General features: G+C 44.3%; 1 protein-coding gene across 4 annotated transcripts in view; it reads right to left on the bottom strand.

Annotated features, from left to right (window-relative positions):
* Positions 1 to 18,409, bottom strand: part of Cpne4 (copine 4) — a 457,007-nt gene that overhangs the window by 118,064 nt on the left and 320,534 nt on the right. For all 4 annotated transcript variants that reach the window (XM_076917257.1, XM_076917258.1, XM_034484438.2 and 1 more), the window contains exons 4-5: positions 1,510 to 1,581; positions 214 to 288 (exon numbers count right to left, since the gene is read on the bottom strand). In XM_076917257.1, coding sequence (XP_076773372.1) covers positions 214 to 288; positions 1,510 to 1,581 — 147 coding nt within the window. The remainder of the gene's footprint in view (positions 1 to 213; positions 289 to 1,509; positions 1,582 to 18,409) is intronic.

Genomic DNA, 18,409 nt, shown 5'->3' with positions numbered 1-18,409 from the left:
CAGGTAGTCATGTGTTAATTACAGGCCCTTCCCCCTCCTTCTTAACTGCTTCTCCATTTTGGGGAAAGCCTCACCTTCCAGACCTCTCTGAAGTCTTTGATGTGTTTAATAATGTGGGTTGAAAGGGAAAAATAGCTGCAAGGAAGAATCTGATTAAACTGTGTGTCCTGGCTTTATTACTTCCTTCAGTGAGGTCAATGCGGACCGTTTTACCTTATCATCCAATTTCCGTGCATTGAATGCAAGTTCCACGTAGTCGTCATTGCCCGATAATTCTTCAGCAATCACCTAAGAGAAAAACACACAGAGGAGCTGCTCAGCCCAGGAGCCTATCAGCACATGTGGGTCATTTTGATCTCTAAATGAACAATCACAGACATTGGGTAAGACATTTCTCCATAATCCTTATGCATACATGCACTATTTCCAGCCCTGGAAGGGAGCTCACGAGAATACACAGCAGTGGGGTGACTAACTTTCCAACTCTGGGTGTGAAGTATGAGATGGGACCCAGGCTGTAGGTGGAGAGATCAGGAGGAGCAACTAAGAAAAGCTTCCTGGCTGGGCTTGGTAATGTATGTTTTTAATCCTAGCCTTTAAAAGGTGGAAGTAGCCAGATCTCTGTGAGTTCCAGGCTAGACTAATCTACATAGCAAGTTCTAGGTCAGCCAGGGGCAATATAGTGAGACCCTGTCTCAAAACAAACAAACAAACACCTCCCAAAAAAAACCAACCAACCAACCAAAATCCTTAAAAAGCACGTGCCTTTTCTTTAAGAAATCACTAGACTCACTAACTGTTGAGAGATTTATTCATTACTAGTGTCACAAAGGAAATTAATTGGGGCATTTATTTTATTTTATCTTATTTTATTTTACTTTAAATTGGGACTAAATTTGCTGAACTAGATACTGTCTATGGAACCAAGTAACAGAGCTCCAATCTGTTCCTTAATGAAAATTGCTCAGGCTAGCCTCTTCTTGGGCAGCAAACCAACTTTGAACTAAATGCTTTTACAATAAAAGTATTTTGTAGGGGGGAGAGAGACAGAGAGACAGAGAGAGACAGAGACAGAGACAGAGACAGAGACAGAGAGCACTTTGCTGATCTGAAAACCCTAGCCAATTCCATATTCTTACTGTGTTCAAAAACGTTAACCTTTTTTCTCTCATACTCTCATCTTGTGATTGCAGAAACTCTCAGTAGAAGTGAGTGATCTCTCTCCCATTCAAACCTACTTTCCTTCCCATTTTCTCTAAGGATAGAAGGATCAAAATAGTTTACCAAGAAAGAAAAAGATGGAAGGGAGGGAGGGAGGGAGGGAGGGAGGGAGGGAGAGAGAGAGAGAGAGAGAGAGAGAGAGAGAGAGAGAGAGAGAGAGAGAGAGAGAGAGAGAAGCCATGGGTAGTTCAGTTAGGTCCCATCAGGTAGAGGCACTGTTCTAGAGTCTCTTTTGGATTGGTGAGTGCACGGTGTCTGACACCTGTTGCCACTACAGGGCCAGCTTACCGTGATGGAGGATTTCCCCGCTGTGTTCCCATGCTTCAGCAAAGACTTGGAAAGCTTTCTCTGGGATACAATCTGCAGAAGGAAACAGAAAGAAGATGCTACATATGTGATTACTGGCCTATTTTTTAAACATTCTCCTCCGTAAAATGCTTCATCGATGACAGCTCCATCTGAAATCATCTATGTCCACTTATGAGTCCAGCTTTGTTCCTGGGTCTCTTGGAATACAAATTAGCCTCTACTTTCCCTTCAGTGTGTGCTGGAAGAAAGGGGATTTAGGAGGCGTTGGAATTGTTGTTGAGACGTTCATATCAGAACGAGGAGGGCAGTGAACATCAAGATAGCAGGAACAAGGCTTTGGAATCATCTGAAATTAGCTTCAAATCATTGCAAAGTAGGTGCTGGGAGAAGGACGTGTAAATATGGAACTTCTAGGTCTGTGACCTCTGGGGTTCTATTTTCAATATATCCATCAGGGAGCTATTTGTCTCATCAGGAAACCAATGCTCAGACAAGCCCATGGCAGTAACTTGGGTGCTCTTCATGACCCAGTGTCTGTCTATGCATGCAGGAACAGCTATGTCATCACATTGGAAGTTATTCTTAGAAGAACTTGCTTGTCCCTCTGATTGCCCCCACCTTTCTGTCTACTGTGAAAGGCAAGCTTGACAAGACATTGTGGCAGGGATGGCTACATAAGCCACTTCCAGAGGGGAAAGGAGTTAAGAGAATCGAGTGGGTGCTGTGCCCGTGCTTAGGGGAAGCAATATCACACTCTTTGGTGGGCAGCCTCTGTCTAACATGGTCCCCAGTGATGTTAGCTTCCTGGTGTTATGCTATTGTGTGAGCCCCTCCATTGAGTGGGCACAGTGACAGCTTCCAATCAGCACACATGAAGAGTGGAGAGAGAACATATGGTTGGGAACCCCCATTTCTCATATTTTTCTGGGGGACACAAATAACTGAACTATAAGTTAGCCCAGTACAAGGCCTCATGATGCAGAAAGGAGGTGATGGCTCCTTTCAACAGTTGAGCTCATGGGTCCAGGAGGAAATCACCTCTAAGCTGAGTCCAGGGACAGCAGTACACTAACTTCATCTTTGACAGACCCTTATCTAGAAGACCTAGAAAAGCCACACCCTGATTCTAGAAACAAGGAATCGTGAGATGATAACTGCTTGCTTTTGTAAAGTTACGACATTTTCAGGTAATTGTTTTCTTCTTGTTAATCACAGAAAGGTAGGAGAAGAAGGCACTGTGTAAGGCTTGGAGACAACCCATTCTCTGAAATTCTCACACTGTGTGTTTCTCGTCTCTCTGCTAGAGTAGTGAAAACACAGAACATTCTAGTCAGAGTCGAGAAGCGTAGATACAACATTCTCAGGCTGCGCAGAGTGACAGATCCATCAGGTTCCTGTGTTCATGGTGCTCATCCGGTCGTGGTCTGAAGAGCAAAGACTACTTCCAACATGATGCTGGTCACACCAATGGTTGCTCCCACTTACAGAGAGCACCAACATGTCAGATGCCTTAACTCTGTAGATAGTCATCTTCTCCCCGCTACAGGAGAGACTTTGGGCCAGACGCTAAGAATAGGCATATGCGAAACCAGACTTCACGGAACACAGAGTTTCTTCCTATGAGTCTTGCAGCAGGAGTGTGGGGAGCACAAGATGCATACATGACCAAACAGCGATTATCTGTGAGCAGCAAGTGGGCCAACATCTGACGGGAGATGTTTCCTACTTTCCAGGTTAATCTGCTATCCAGAGGCATTTCTTTCTATCCTTCTTGTACTTTGTCCACATTAGTTACCTACCCGGGTTCCAGTTAATCCCAATGAACTTTTAAGGACTCTAATAGCCACTCACAGGTGCAGGTGGGTTGTCCCCACAGGCTGGATCTTACCAGATCCACATTTTCATGCCTCAAGCAGACTTACGGGAAGTCAGCACACAGGGAGCCAAGTCGGACTGTGGTGTATTGTCTTCAGTCTGGTGAGGGTGGGTACACATGTTCTTATGTGTGCAGTTGCACGTGTATTTGGCTGCACACGCACATGGAGGTCAGAGGGCAATCTTGGCTGAGAGTTTTTGAGACAAGGTCTCTCATGTACCTGGTACATACCAGTTCAGCTCTGCTGGCTGGCCAGTGAGTCCCGGAGATCTGTTTACCTCCGCCTTCCCAAGATTACAAGTGTATGCGTCCTCTCTTGGCTTTTATTTATTTCCTTAACTTGGGCACTAGAAATAAAACTCAGATACTCATTCTTTGTGAGGCTCCATTGCCCTCAGCTCCCTTTGTGATTTCCAGGCTTATCTAGACACACCAACATTGCAGTTGTAGGATATGAAGAGCCAGTTACTGTGTGCCATCTCCTGCCCTCTGTGTACTAGGAAGTGGGCATTTGGGGTCCAAGTGGCTAAACAAACAGGCAATGACTCACTCTATAGTCTCTAGGCCTCCAACCCAGCTTCCAGGAATAAATAATAACTAAGGTCTCAAAGCTTCCATGGTAACAATGATAGACATGCAATGGGCCATCACTGTTATTGCCGTTCTTGGGGCTCGTGGGTAAAACCAGCATGGTTTTGGTTGTCCAATGCAGAGTGGTCAACTTTGACTCCATATACACAAAGACAGCAAAAACTGACTCAGCAGATTGTATCTATACATAGTTGTGCATACACATACATATATAAATATATAAACACACACATATAAATACCAATAATAGAAAAATAATCAAAGAAAATGAGGCTATCAACCTGAGTGGAGGACATATGAGGGGCTCAAGGGACAGTTGCTGGGAGGAGCTAGAGGAGAAAAAAGTCCAGGGAAAGTGATGCAATTTTACTTAAATTAAAATTATTTAATATATGGCCCGGTAGTGGCAGTGCATGTCTTTAATCCCAGCACTTGGGAGGCAGAGGCAAGTGGATCTCTGAGTCTGAGGCCAGCCTGGGCTATTCAGAGTGAGATTCAAGACACCCAGGCTTACAGAAAGAAACCCTGTCTCAAAACAAAACAAAACAAAACAGAGTAAAATAAATATTATAAATATGTTTTAATGGATTTCTCTCCACCTTTGTAGCGTATGAGCCAATGTTTGACACATAGAAGATATTCAATAAATATTTGCTACTGCACCAATTTCAAAGCAGATTATAAAAAGAATCCTGAGAATATTTTCACTACAAGCAGCCTCATGACAAATGCACGTCTGGTCTCCAAATGACTATTTTTGAAATACAGCTGATTATATACTTGCTACAACACTGGCTTAAATGTTTGCTTTCCAGGCTTTGGTCCTATTTGTTTAAATGAAACTCTGGACTTTACAAAAAAAAAAAAAAAAAAAAAAAAAAAAAAAAAAAAAAAAAAAAAAAAAAAGGGCACTATTCAGTAAACATTGGGCTTACTGAAAATGGAGACCTGTGCTGTTGGACACTGGTGTTATCCTCACTGGAGGAGTCTGCTCTCCCTTGGCCCAGGGCTGGATGCAGACCATATTCCTAGTGGTGCAAATGTCCTTCTGCTCCAACCTTGCTAAGCCAGGGGGCTTCAGCTTCTATTTGCTCTTTCTGTATACCACCCTCTTGCTGTATGCAGAGGTCTGTAGCTGTGACCCTGCCACAGGGTAAAAGGAATCAAATTCAAGGACTTGTGACAGGTGCACCCCCTTTAGCCTTGATGCCAAGCAAACCTTATTATTTGTTGGCCTCAAATGTCAGCTGCAGCCAGGGTGGGTCCTTGTCACTATGACTTTTGCATTCCAAGGCATGACCTGAGGAGGTGGGACTGCTGGAGTAGTAGCTGGAACAAGTTTGGAGATCCGTGGCTGAAGATTGGGCCTAAGGTGGGGGGGGGGTGGGGGGAGGGGAAACCAGTTCTGTGGCCCAGGCATAGGCTTAAGAAAGCCATAGTTCTTAAAGGGACAGGAGTGACGTCCCTTTAGTGATGGGCTGTTAAGGAGTGTTGGAGAGGCTGCTGTGCTCAGTACATGAGCATTGAGGCCTCCCTGCCACGTCAGGCTGGACTGTGCAGTGTGGACGGGACTGATGTGGGAGTGGGTATGCCATTGCCCAATGGGTGGGGGTTGGGGGTGGGAGCTTTCAGAGCTTTACTGGAGCTCAGGCAAACTGAAAGGAAGAGGGGAGTTGGGTGGTGGTCCCAGAGCCATGTGGGGGACATAGTGGGCTGAATATTCAGACTCTGAATCAAATTCTCAGACAAATGATTTGTACACACCTTAGGAGGGTTAGATTAACAGCCTGGTTCGGAGCAGCCACTGCAGCTGGAAAAGGAGGAAGGGGGAAGATGGAGGCAGGGCTTGGCCAAAGGAGGGGACTTGGGTTCAGGATCCGAGACCTTGGAGGCAATGGGGTCTGATGGCATGACCATACTTGTTAGTAGGACATCTCTGTGAAATATTGGCTATAGAGGGAGAGACGAGAGCATAGTTCCCAACAAACCTGGATAGAAGGGAGTTCAAACGAAACCTAAGTAGAAAATTTAAGATCATGGAGAACGTTAACATCAGGAATGTTCTCTCTTGGCCATTTACTGAAGCAAGGTCATAGAACAAAGGTGCTTTGGGCTTAAAGTCTGAGAAAGGTCCAACTTGGATAAATTTTGTAACAGGCACCCCAGGGGTGACTGAGGGTTGGGTTTAAACTCAGCTTTGCTCATCTCCCAGCCTAGCCAGAGCCCCCAAGGCCTGTGACACAGTGTCCTACGTGTCAAACAGTGTCCCTGAGGTCAAAGAGTGGTGGGTGGGGAAACTTTGGAAAGGATTTCTCCAAATCCAAAACTCCTGAGAACAAAGCCCTGGTCTACAGTTAGTACCACTCAAAGCCTTCAGGTATAGAGATATCAAGTGTGGCTGTAGGAAGTTGACCAGCTCTACAAGGGAAGCCTGAGAGGTCTGGGCAGCTTCCCTGTCTGCTGCATGAAACTGCCAGGATGCTTTTTTGTTTTGTTTTGTTGGTTTGTTTGTTTGGTAGATGTGGTCCGAGAAATTGTAGTAGCAAACACATAAGATGGAGGGAAGCTGCAGAAAGAAATGACAGTGCCCAGGATTGGAGAGAGAGCTCAGTTGGTAAGGTGCTTCCTGTGCAAAACATGAGGACCTGAATCCAGTCACTACTACCCATGTACTAAGGCTGTGTACAGCAGTACAGGCCAGAAATCCCAGTGCTGGGGAGGCAGGGGAAGGTGGATCCCTGAGCAGACCAGTCGGCTAGTCTAGAGGAACCAGTGAGTTCTGAGTTTAGTGAAGGACCTTGTCCTCCAAAATAAGGTAGAAAATAGTGAAAGAAGGCACTCAACTTGGATCTCTGGCATGTGTGCGTACACACACACACACACACACACACACACACACACACACACACACGGGGGGGGGGAGGTATTCCTCTGCTGCTCTCTCAGGACACATCTCCATTCCATTCTGTCTGACAGTCTTCTCTCTCACATGGCTAGCCCGGTTCATAGGGCTCGTGATACTAATTTATTTATTTTTCTCCTAGCAACCTTGCCTGCTTCTCTTCCTTCAGAAACAGATTCGTGGTTTCCCAAGTAAAGGTCAACCAAATGCTTCTACACCCACCAGCTGAGCAGGACCCCACTGACTCCTGACTCTCCCACAGCCCTCCCTCTTCAGCAGGAAGTAGCCAGACCTGAATTGGTGCCCCTATACCCAAAGAAGTCAGAATGATAGGCTGGGACCCCACTCACTTCCTGCACAAGCTGGTAAATGCTATCTGCACTCCTTCTCCCAACCCCACAGAAGAAACTCCCCATCCATTTGGAGAAAATGTTGGGCTAACCTGCCATCATTCCTCATCTCTGTGCTTCTGTCAACCCACCCAAGAGTGCCTGCACAGGGGCTCAAGCTGTTGACCATGTATAGACACAATCCCAGCTCCTAGCCGGCACATCATCACTTCTTGCCTAAGCTCTGTAAAACTCCCTTGCTTTAGCCCAGGTATGTGACTTCACTGTCCTCCACCTGTGAGATCGATGAACCCATCCGAGAGCTGACTCCTAATAAACTTGCCTTTAATCTGCTTTTAATCTGGTGTAATCTGGCCTATGTCTGTGTCACCGAGGAAGAGAAAAATGCCTGTCACTCATATTTCCTGTCCGCAGACGCAGAAAACAGGAAGTGGGAAGAACTACACTTTAGGGAGCAGCTTTCAACCAAGAACGGATGGACTTGGTATATACATCCCATCTCCTTTTCTTTGAACTAGAAATTAAGAATAGTCAGACAAATAACTTCAGTGCATTGTGGCTGGCTTTGTTACTTTGTGGGTTCTTCCTTCTTCTACTGTTCTCCACCCTCCTTCCACCCTTTCATCACTCTAACACTAGATAGGAGAGAAAGGATAGGAGAGAGAGAGAGAGAGAGAGAGAGAGAGAGAGAGAGAGAGAGAGAGAGAGAGACTGAGAGACAGAGAGAGAGGGGGAGGGATGGAGAGTCAAGTTCCTTGGGACAAGTTTGATCTTTGCCGTCAGGATATCTAATTCCTTTTTCTCCTTATTTCTTCTTTGTGCATGACTACTAACCAACCAAGGCCAACAAGGACCAACAACAACCAAACAACAACCTACCCCACCTCCGGGGGTCCCTAGCATGTACATACTCTCTGAAGAACCCCCAGAATTCCAACTGTCACACAATTGCAGAAACTATCTGCGGCTGACAAAATCAGACCCCTGCTAGAGCACGGGGCAAATCATAGCCAGCTGCTGTGGACAGTCTGAAGCAGCTCCAGATCCCTCAACTGGGATTAAAGATCAAAACAAAACACATTCTTACAATATTTCTGTGTCTTTTAAAAGAACCCAAATCCCCCAAATTCTCACGACAGTGCATAATGTGATCAGATTTTAAAGATGTACTTAAAGAGACCTTTAAACTAAATTGTTCTGGTGGAGCTTCACCAAGGAGGAAAATTTGTAGGACTTAAGAGAGTCACAACCTGCCTCCCTATCTTTGGTTTTGGCCACTAAAGCTAAAACTTTTTTTTTTTAAAAATCCCTGAGTGTTACATCCTTTTACCTCAATTTTATATTTTTTTATCTCAAGACAGGCTCTCAGTAAGTGGCCCAGATTGTCCTTGAACTCATTCTGTAGCTCAGGTAGCCTTTGGACTTGAGAGTCTCTTGCCTCAGTCTCTTGAGTAGCTGGAATTAGAGGTGGGTACCATGAGGTCACGCTAGAGAAACACAATTCTGGAGCTGTCTTGAGCATGCAGGAGAGAGGGTGGCAGTGTGCCTGTGTGCTTAGACAAACTAAGTATAGTCTTTAGACTTTAAGCCCGTGGCTCTCAACATGTGGGTCATAACCCCTTTAGGGGTTGAAGGATCCTTTCACAGGGATCTCAATAGGACCATCTGCAGATCAGATATTTCCACTACGACCCACAACAGTAGCAAAACTGCAGCTATGAAGCAACAAAAATAATGTTATGGTCAGGGTTCACCCAACAAGAGTTGTATTAAAGAGTTGCAGCATTAGGAAGGCTAAGAACCAATGCTTCAAGTGGAGCATCCGGGAGAGAATGATTTAGAAGGATAGAATGGGTAACGGTACCAATGGGTGATCTATTGGTTTGGGCTTCCTGCCTTAAGCATTCTATTAAGTAAGATTCTAATTACTTCGGTGTAATTACAGGCTTTCACCCTTTATCTGGCTTCATTAGCAAGGGCTGGAGTGAAGGAGAGGGATTTAAGGTTTAAATCTTTCCGAGCACTAATTACTCACCTTTGCGTTGTTACTATGTATGGCTTCATTACCCTCACAAATGACTCAATTTAGTGACTAGTCAGAAGCCACTTGGTCCCTCATCCCAGCCCGGCCTGCCACACCATAGGCAATCAGGGAAAGAAGAAAGGGTTGTTCACTTAGCTCGTTGTCCAGTCCAGAACATTCTAACAGGGGAAGAGCACACAACAGCTTTTCAACCACACTGCCTTTGGCAGGTTGTAGCTTGTCTATGCCAAGATTGCCAATCAAGGATCAGTAGTCCACGGAGCTGGACTCTATAGACTTTGCTTTTTTTTTTTTTTTAATGAAAGATGTTAACCCAGCTTTGAGGTAGACTATTGTTACCAGGTAAAGGTCACATGCTATTTAAGAGTCTTAATAAATACAACCTAGAGAGCTCTGATCACGTGGCAGCTGCTGCTCTAAAGGGCTTCTGGGTACTGACAGGCTTAGTTCTTAAGTGAGAAAACTGAGGCATGGAGAGCCTGTAGTTTGGCTAAGGCTGACGATAGAGCAAAGAACTACAGACTTGAAGCTTAAGGCGAGAGCAATTACTCTTATCAGCCTCTAGAGGGCAGAAGTCTGAAACCAAAGGGTTGTCAGGGCCATGCTTTCTCAGAGGATCTGGGGCCATTCTGAATCTTGTCCCTTCAGCTTCCGGTGGCTTCTCTGTTCCTCTGCTTTTTCACTGAGAGCTGATTCACTCTCCTTTTTCTTTAGATGGCACTTTCCTCTCTATGTCTCTCTCATAAAGGCACTTGTTAATGGATATGGGACTCACTTGGCTCACCCAGGTTCTCTCCATCTTAAGATTGTTGACTTCAAACTATAAAGGTTTTTGCTGATTAGAGTCATGCTCACAGGACATGGGAACACGTTTTGAAGGCTGTCATTTAGCCCACGACAGAAAGCTAACTTACTCAGACTTTCACAACCTTAAGGAGCTTCATCAGCTGAACCTCAGTTTCCTGATCTGTGGGCTTGTGATGTTATTATCTATTGCTTGTATTTCTCAAGTACATAATGACCATTCACAAGATTCCAGAACCAGGCAACAGGTGCTTAGAAAGACTAATTCTTTCTTGCCTTCTGTCCCCATCAAGCCAATTCCCACAGAGGTAATAACAGCTATCTACTGGTTTAGACTGGGGTCTGGAGGTAGAAGGGGGGTGTCTGAGGCATTGAAGACACCAAAATCAATTGAAGATTGATTAGGGTCTCATGATCAGATGATAGGTGGGGTGGGGATCGAGAGGTGAGGGAAGACTTTTAGGTTTCCCTTCTCCAGCATCTGGGAGGATAGAGGTACTATTCACTTCATGGGCCCCTCTAGAGGAAAGATGGGTGCTGGAAGAGGCCTTGGAGAAAGCAGTGGAGACAGTGAGCTTGGATTGGGGAGATTGAATCTGAGATGTCTGTGAGCTATCCTTGGTGTTATTATCTATATTGTTGGATATCTGAGGAAGTGTCTTGGCCTGGAAATCTCCAATGCATGAATAATGAATGAGAAAGAAGGAACAGATAAGGATTATAATAAAGAGAAATGAGGCAGGGCTAAAAGTGAGCCAGCCATCTAGGCTGAGCCCTTAGCAAGATCATCATACTGCACTCTACCCCAACCCTTGGACAAACCCACTAGTGGGGCACTAACCTCCAGGTGACTACGGGTGGCATTCAGCCTTCTGTGGTCTCCCTGTTCATCTGTGGCTGGGGAAAGGTCTATGTGGAGAAGTGGACATTTCATTCATGGCAGGGTCTAACTTCTCATTCATGTGGTGATAAAAAGCTTCAAAGAGAGACTCATTCAGAAATGAGATGTTGGAGCTATTACTGAGGATGCAGTAGAGGGGACCTTTATGCACCAAGCGGGGATGTGCGTAAGTTGGTGCAAAGTTTTTGGGTGGATCACTAGCAACTAGTGTCAATGGCCTTAAAATCTGTGCCAAGCATTCCAGTTAACTTGTTCTAGAAGAAAAGCAGTATCTGTGGCGCTAAAAGGTCCACAGAATATGATGTTCATCCAAATGATGTTAATAACAACAGACTTACTGTCTATAAAATGGAACATGCTACATCAATTTTTCCAAATAACCCTTAAGATAAAGTAAGCAAAGCATGTGCATTCACGCTGACATGCTCACTGTATATTTATTGTAAAAAGTCAAGCAACAAGGTTAGAGATATGTCTCAGAGGGAAGAGAGCAAATCTAGCCTGCATAAAGCCCTAGGCTTAATCCTTAGCCCTAAAACTTCAGGGTCATCCTCAGAATAGAGAGTTCAAGGCCAGCCAGAGACACATGAGTCCTCATCAAAACAAAACAGAACAACAGAAACAAAATGAAAGAAGATAGCAGTTAAAAGCATGCATAAATGACCAAGTGTTTATTTAGAAAAAGAGCTGTGTATACATCATGGAAGAAAATCTGTAGTGTATACCAAAGTACTTGATAAATTTCTCTCAGTACTAAAATTAATGTGAATTTCTGAGCTGGTAATACTTTACATGCAGTATAACAATAAGACCAGGAAAAAAAAAACCAGAAACAGACAAAAAAAATACACTCCCCCAATAAAGCCATTTTCTACAAATACTGCAGTTGAGAGATGCACAGTCTTTCTTGACTTAAATAGATGTCATAGGCCAGATCTTGGGAGTTTGTAGAAAGAGCCTGGGGGTTAACTCTTGTGATCCTTACACAGAGCCGAAGAAGGGACATGGAACTGGGGAACAGGTCATTCAGAAACTGTCACATCTACTATCCCATAATCCCATGCAACTGAAGATTTAAAGGCCTCATCCCATGATGATCCTTGTCGACAGATGATGCAGGCTTTGTGGGTGTCCTTCTTTGGGGATCAGCTCGTCTCTAGAACTTGAACTAAAAGTCCTGCCAAGGAGGGTAATAGCTGTGTGCCAGGTGCAGAACTGCTCTGGGGTTGACATATGGATCTCCCTAAGAGTCAGAAGCTGGGGGGCTGAAATCACGGCCCCTGCACTTGTGAAGCAAGTTCCTCCAAGGTTCAAGTGCATAGCATACAATGAGGGAGTAAAGGTGCCTCCAGAGGTTTTATGAGGATTAAAGGGACTAATTGTGCACATATTTCAGCATGGAGTCTAGAAGCAGTATCTGCTCTCAGTGTTTACTGTTAGCATTTAGTAAATTTATTATTCAATAAGAGATAAATAAATGTATGGACAAAATAGATCCATGGGCAGAACAGGGCAAACATAGTCCAAGTTGCTTAAACGCTCTGGTCCTGGAGTATTTCTGATAAATATTCACAAATGGAGTGCCAGAGAGCTCCCTAAGCTAGGAAGAGGGCATTTTTTCAGACACAGGATTCAGTTTACCAACTTGTGGAGTAAAGTGTCTCAGGCCAGACCTCCGTGACTCCTCTCCCAGTGGTAGTAGTCAGGAAGAACAGGACATTACAGTTTAAATTTACAAAAGGTTGGGCTGGAGAGATGGCTCAGCAGCTAAGAACACTTGTTGCTCCTTAGGGGACTGGGGTTCGAGTGCCAGCACCCACATTGAGACTCATAACTGTAACTCCAGGTCCAGGGGATCCGATAGGCATGCATATGGTGAACACACATGCAGAGAGAACCCCGTTCACATAAATTATAGTAAATCAAGTTAAAAATATTTACAAGGGTTGTAAAAATTGTATTCCATTTGGCGAGGGACGTGATGGAATAGTGGGCCCACATTGAAATCAGCTCATCTTAGTTTTGGATTGGAGGCTACGCTTTCAGTGTGATCTTGGGTGAAGGAGGCAGGCTTCCACAGCTGACTCTTTATCAATTAGAGACAATGGTGCTCTTGTTTAACACAGTACGTCCTGATAGAGTGAGGCTTCATGGAAATTGTTCTTCTTCTCCTTCTCCTCCTTCTCCTTCCTTTCTCCTTCTCCTTCTCCTTCTCCTTCTCCTTCTCCTTCTCCTTCTCCTTCTCCTTCTCCTTCTCCTTCTCCTTCTCCTTCTCCTTCTCCTTCTCCTTCTTTCTCCTCCTCCTCCTCCTCCTCCTCCTCCTCCTCCTCCTCCTCCTCCTCCTCCTCCTCCTCCTCCTCCTCCTTCTTCTTTATTAACACTAAGAGGAATCCATTTTAATATTTTTTTCTTATTAAGGATGTGAAACAAGAGGCCAGACATAGTATAGCTTAGGAATATGAGAGGAGCAGCTTGGAATTCTGTGAATTCAAATGTCTGATGTAACTTTTTGCTGTGCCAGTTTGCAGACTTCTATTCTTGCCCAACCGTCGTTGTCATCATCATTGTTGTTGTTGATGATGATGATGGTGTTATTGTTGTTATTGATGATGATGATAAGGATGAGGGTGATGGTTGTATAGGTAGCAATGATGATAGTGATCATTACACTGGTGCTGATTCTGATGATGGTAGTAGTGGTGGTGATGATGATTAATAATGATTAAGATGGGGTCGTAGTTTTGGTGGTGGTGGGGTAATAATGATGGTGATGATAGTGATAATTATTGATGATGTTGGTGATAGCACTGATGGTGATAGTAATGGTTGTGGGAGTGGGGGTGATGTGATGATTATGATAATTAGTGGTGGTAATAGTGTTGATGGTGGTGATGGTACTAGTGATGATGACAGTGGTGAGGATGATGATGATGATGACAGCTGTGGTGGTGGCAGTGACGAGTATGATACCATCAACAGCACCAAGGCCATAATTGTCAGCCAGACTTAAAATCACCTTTTTGAAATGGTCAGCTATGAAAGTGATTTGTTACTATGAGGTGACCACAAAATTATATTGTTCAAATTGGGGTATTTTTAAAATGAAAGAAAATATGATTAATTAAAACAAAGTGATGTGTTTACCTTAAAATGGCCTAGGCAAATGGAACCTCAGGCTACAGTCTCATTATATGTCTCTCTCATGGGAGAGGGTACAATCCCCTTCCACAGAAGTGGTAAGAAGAGGGCACACTCCTCAGAGTAGGAGAGGGCTCGCTTTGTCTCCTCAGTTTTCAGATGTCTGATTCCACTAGGGCCCTGTCAGCAAATTAACTGTAACAGCAGAATTCTTGCTTTGAATTTCAACAGAGGGAAGAGGGATTGGCAGAATTTTTGCTCCTTCATTCCTCTGACTAGTGAGGTCAAGAGTCCTGCCCTGAGCCTCCATGTGGGCAGATGCTAAGAAAATGGGAGTCAGGGCTGGAGTCAGCTTTCTCTGGGGCTCTGGGAGCTGGGACTCAGGAGCATGCACCTTGGACGACCTGTGCTGGTGCACAGAGAAGCCCTACAGGCTCATGTTCCATGCAAAGCAGAGCTAATTAATTCATACCTGGCCTCATTTTGTCCTGGGATCTAAATCTAAGACTCTTGGGAGCGACTTTGTAAACTGAGCAGGTAATTTTTCTCCCTCTAAACTTTGTTAGATTAATTCAAAACACAAATATTATATTTCTCAAATTCAGCTTGAATCGGCTCTGGGAGAATCTCACAACCCCTTTGCAGATGCAGTGGTGGTTTCTTAACCTATTTGTTATTAGTGTACCAGGCCCTCTTGGGTCATCTCTTCTGTAACCAAAAGTAATATTACAAAAGCTCAGAATCAGATTAGCCAGGCCAGTTCTGCTTCCCGTGGGCAGAGTGCTGGGGACCAAGGTTTTCTCAAAAGCACCTTAGGACGATTTCTCAAAAACCTTACAAATACCGCACTCAAGAGACTTTTCTACTGTCATCCTGGGCTGAAAAATCTGCATATATTTTAAAATTTTATCAATGATTTAAGAGTCTCTCTCTCTTGGATGGCTTTGTCTGGCAACAATGGGAGGAGAAGTCCTTGGTCCTGTGAAGGCTTGATGCCCCAGTGTAGGGGAATTCAAGGGCAAGGAGGCAGGAGAGGGTGAGTAGGTGGGGGAAACACCCTCATAGAAGCAGGGGGAGGGGGAAAACTGGAAAAGGGGATAACATTTAAAATATAAATAAAGAAAATATCCAATAAAAATAAATGAATAAAGAGTCTCTCACTCCCTCTCTCTATCTCTCTCTGTCTGTCTTTCTGTCTCTCTCTCTGTGTGTATTTCTTGCACGTATATTTGCATCTACATGGACATTTATGCATGTGGGAGGTGGGAAGGTTAAGAATATTTATAATGTGTGTTCCTTCCTCTTTTGCTTATTTATGACATTTACTGATTCTCATTGTTTTTATGTGTAAATATGTGTGGTATACGGTTGTGTGTGCATAGAGGCATGTGTGTGTGTGTGTATACAGGTGCATGTCTGTATCTGTCTGCCTCTCTCTCTCTCTCCGTCTCTCTCTCTGTCTCTCTGTCTCTGTCTCTGTCTCTCTCTGTCTGTGTGTGTGTGTGTGTGTGTGTGTATGTGTGTACATGCACATGGAAGCCAGGAGTTGATGTCAGGTGTCTTCTTCAGTTGCTCTCCATTGTTGTTGTTGTTTTGAGACAGGGTCTCTCACTGAACCTGGAGCTCACTGTTGAGTCTGGTCACCTTGTCACTGAGCTTCAGAGTTCTGCTTGTCTCTACCTCCCTAGTGCTGAGATTATAGAGAGACACCAATTAACCTGGACTTTATGTGTGTACCTGGGACCCAAACTCCAGTCCTTATGCTTGTGTGGTAAACACTTCTCGAACTCCTGAGAGTTGTTGTATTTTTAACATAACTATGCTCTATGGTCATTGCAGAAACTATAGGAAAACACAGCTGAGACACTATGCACTACACAGCTGAGACACTACGCACTAGCCATAGGCTCACAACCTAGAAGCTGCCATCATTGGCATCTAGATACGTATACTCCTTAGTCTTTGTCCTTTGAAGAAACAGGAAGCTTACTGACCATCATCATGTTTTTTTTCCCTTTTGAAAGAAAATATGACTATGTTTGGTATTCAGAAAGGCTCAGCATCAACACAGACTAAATTTCATTCATAGCTTGAAGAAGAAATCAGAAATATTCACAAGTTTGAAGATTATTGTGGCAAACTTTATAATGTTAAAGTTCTTAATTTTAGTGCATAAAACTTTTATTTTGAGAATGGTTTGAGGGACAACATTATTTATTAAACAACTTTTTGGTTACCAAGGTTGAGCAAATCGGTGATTTGGCATATTGACAAAGCTGTTCATGGTGATATAGTGTCTTCCGGCTTCATACTGGGACAAGGACAGTATATTCTTATCTGAGATTCAGGATGCTGACATTTGAGAAGGGCATCAAGATGGTACTGGCAGAGGAAAGGTGAGTGGCGGGTGGTGGGAAGCGTGTGCTACATATCCCAGAGACAGGGCCAGGCTGCATGGACAGCCAGTTCTGAGCTACATGGACTTGAGACTCTAAGGGAAGCTGGTTAAGATGAAAAAGCAGAAGCTGAGGTAGTCTCAGACATAGGCACCTCGTGGCTCCTTGCCTGGGTGAGCTGGACTGGGAGCTGGGTGCTTTGTACCAGCCTGGCTTAAAGGCTTACGGCCAGGACAAATACCTGGAGCTGTTTTTCAGCACTGAGGTGGAAGTCCCTGCAAACTGTCTTTCAGTTCCAGCTGTCTTAGCCTCCTCCTCTGCATCAAATAAGGCTGACAGGTATTAAATAGCCGAATAGTTGCGAAACAGGGCCCACAAACACAAGCCCATTTAAATTGCTACTGCCTAGATCTTTGTAATAGTATCTTTGAAATGGAATGGGCACAGGATTGCTTCCTCTGGAGAAGCAGGGTGCTAAGGTAGAGCAGTGCCATCTGTCTATTAATCAATGGGATCTAATACTTAGCATCATGGAACTGCTGAGTCACAGATGGGCTGCAGGGGTGCACGTGGGCTGTGTGGTGGGGACTTGGGAGACTAGTTTTTCAAATGAATGAGTACAGAAAATAATGCTTGGTTTCTGAGGTGAGAGGCAAAAAATGATTGACAGCCATTGACTCTGGATGGGAAGGAACTCAGCAGGAAATTGACCCTAAAGCTTCTAAAAAAAGATAGATGAAGTCTATGACCCACATGTCACAGAGATGTTAAACAGCTTGGCAAAAGTCACACAGCGCCTTGGTGGCAGTCCCCTGATGTAAAGTGCATGACTCCAATTGCAGACTCTCTAAAGGAGGAATAAACTGTAACAGGGGACTTCCAGAGGAAGCAGGGACTTTCCTAGGGTCTGAATTTAAGGTTACTAGCCTAAAAGAGTTAGCAAAGAAAAAAAAAAGAAAGAAAGGATTTTATGCTCCTTGGAGAGGTTGGAGCTTGCTTGCCACAAGGAAAGGAGGATGCTTAACTATGACGTCATTCACTCATGCAGTTGCCACTGCAGTGTTTCTGCAAAAACTAGGGAAAGCTTTGCCTATGAGAAACAAAGGGAAAATGAGTTGCTTGCCATAATATGTAAATTTGATTTCCCCAGGCATCAATTTTAACACACAAAAGCACTAGATATTATAGAACAAAATGACCTTGGAAGCTTGCTCTAGGTACGATGGTGACGTTGGATGCCACTTTTGGCATCTACAAATGGAGCCACATTGCCCCATAGATCAAATTCCTATAGATTGTGACAATTGGAGGTCTATTGGTGTTTTCAGGGGCCATTGAGCTGATATAATCTGGGCATCTATCTATGTCAGGAAGAAAACCCAGTGTCTGGATAATAGGTTCATTTGACCATATTTAATGAATAGCAGAAATAAGCAGTGTCAGCCAAGATCTCCATCAAGGGCTGAGGGTATAGATACCTTGGTTGGTAAAGGGCTTGCTTTGCAAGTCTGAAGATCTGAATTTATCCCTAGAATCTACATTTTTAAAAAGCCAGTGATGGGCTGAGGAGATGGCTCACGGTTAAAGAGTTTGCAATACAAGTATGTGGACCAGAGATTAGACCATAAGAAACCCAAGTGAGTACGGGGTGGGCACGACACCCTACCCTGTTGTGGGGCAGCGGACTGTGCCAGGAAACTTGGTAAAGTTGAGTGGGTTCAGAGACTTCGGCACCCAGGTACCCGTCTGAAGACAGTAGGCATCTCTTTGCTCCCTTCCAGATCCCTGGTCTGGAACACGTGACCACACTCCCCACACAGGACTGTAGCCAATGGTCACATAGCTCAGAACATAGTTCTTCATGCTAATGAAGTATT

The sequence above is a fragment of the Arvicanthis niloticus genome, chromosome 21 (assembly GCF_011762505.2).
Source record: "Arvicanthis niloticus isolate mArvNil1 chromosome 21, mArvNil1.pat.X, whole genome shotgun sequence".
Lineage (NCBI taxonomy): Eukaryota > Metazoa > Chordata > Mammalia > Rodentia > Muridae > Arvicanthis > Arvicanthis niloticus.
This window is presented reverse-complemented; position numbering and strand designations above follow the sequence as displayed.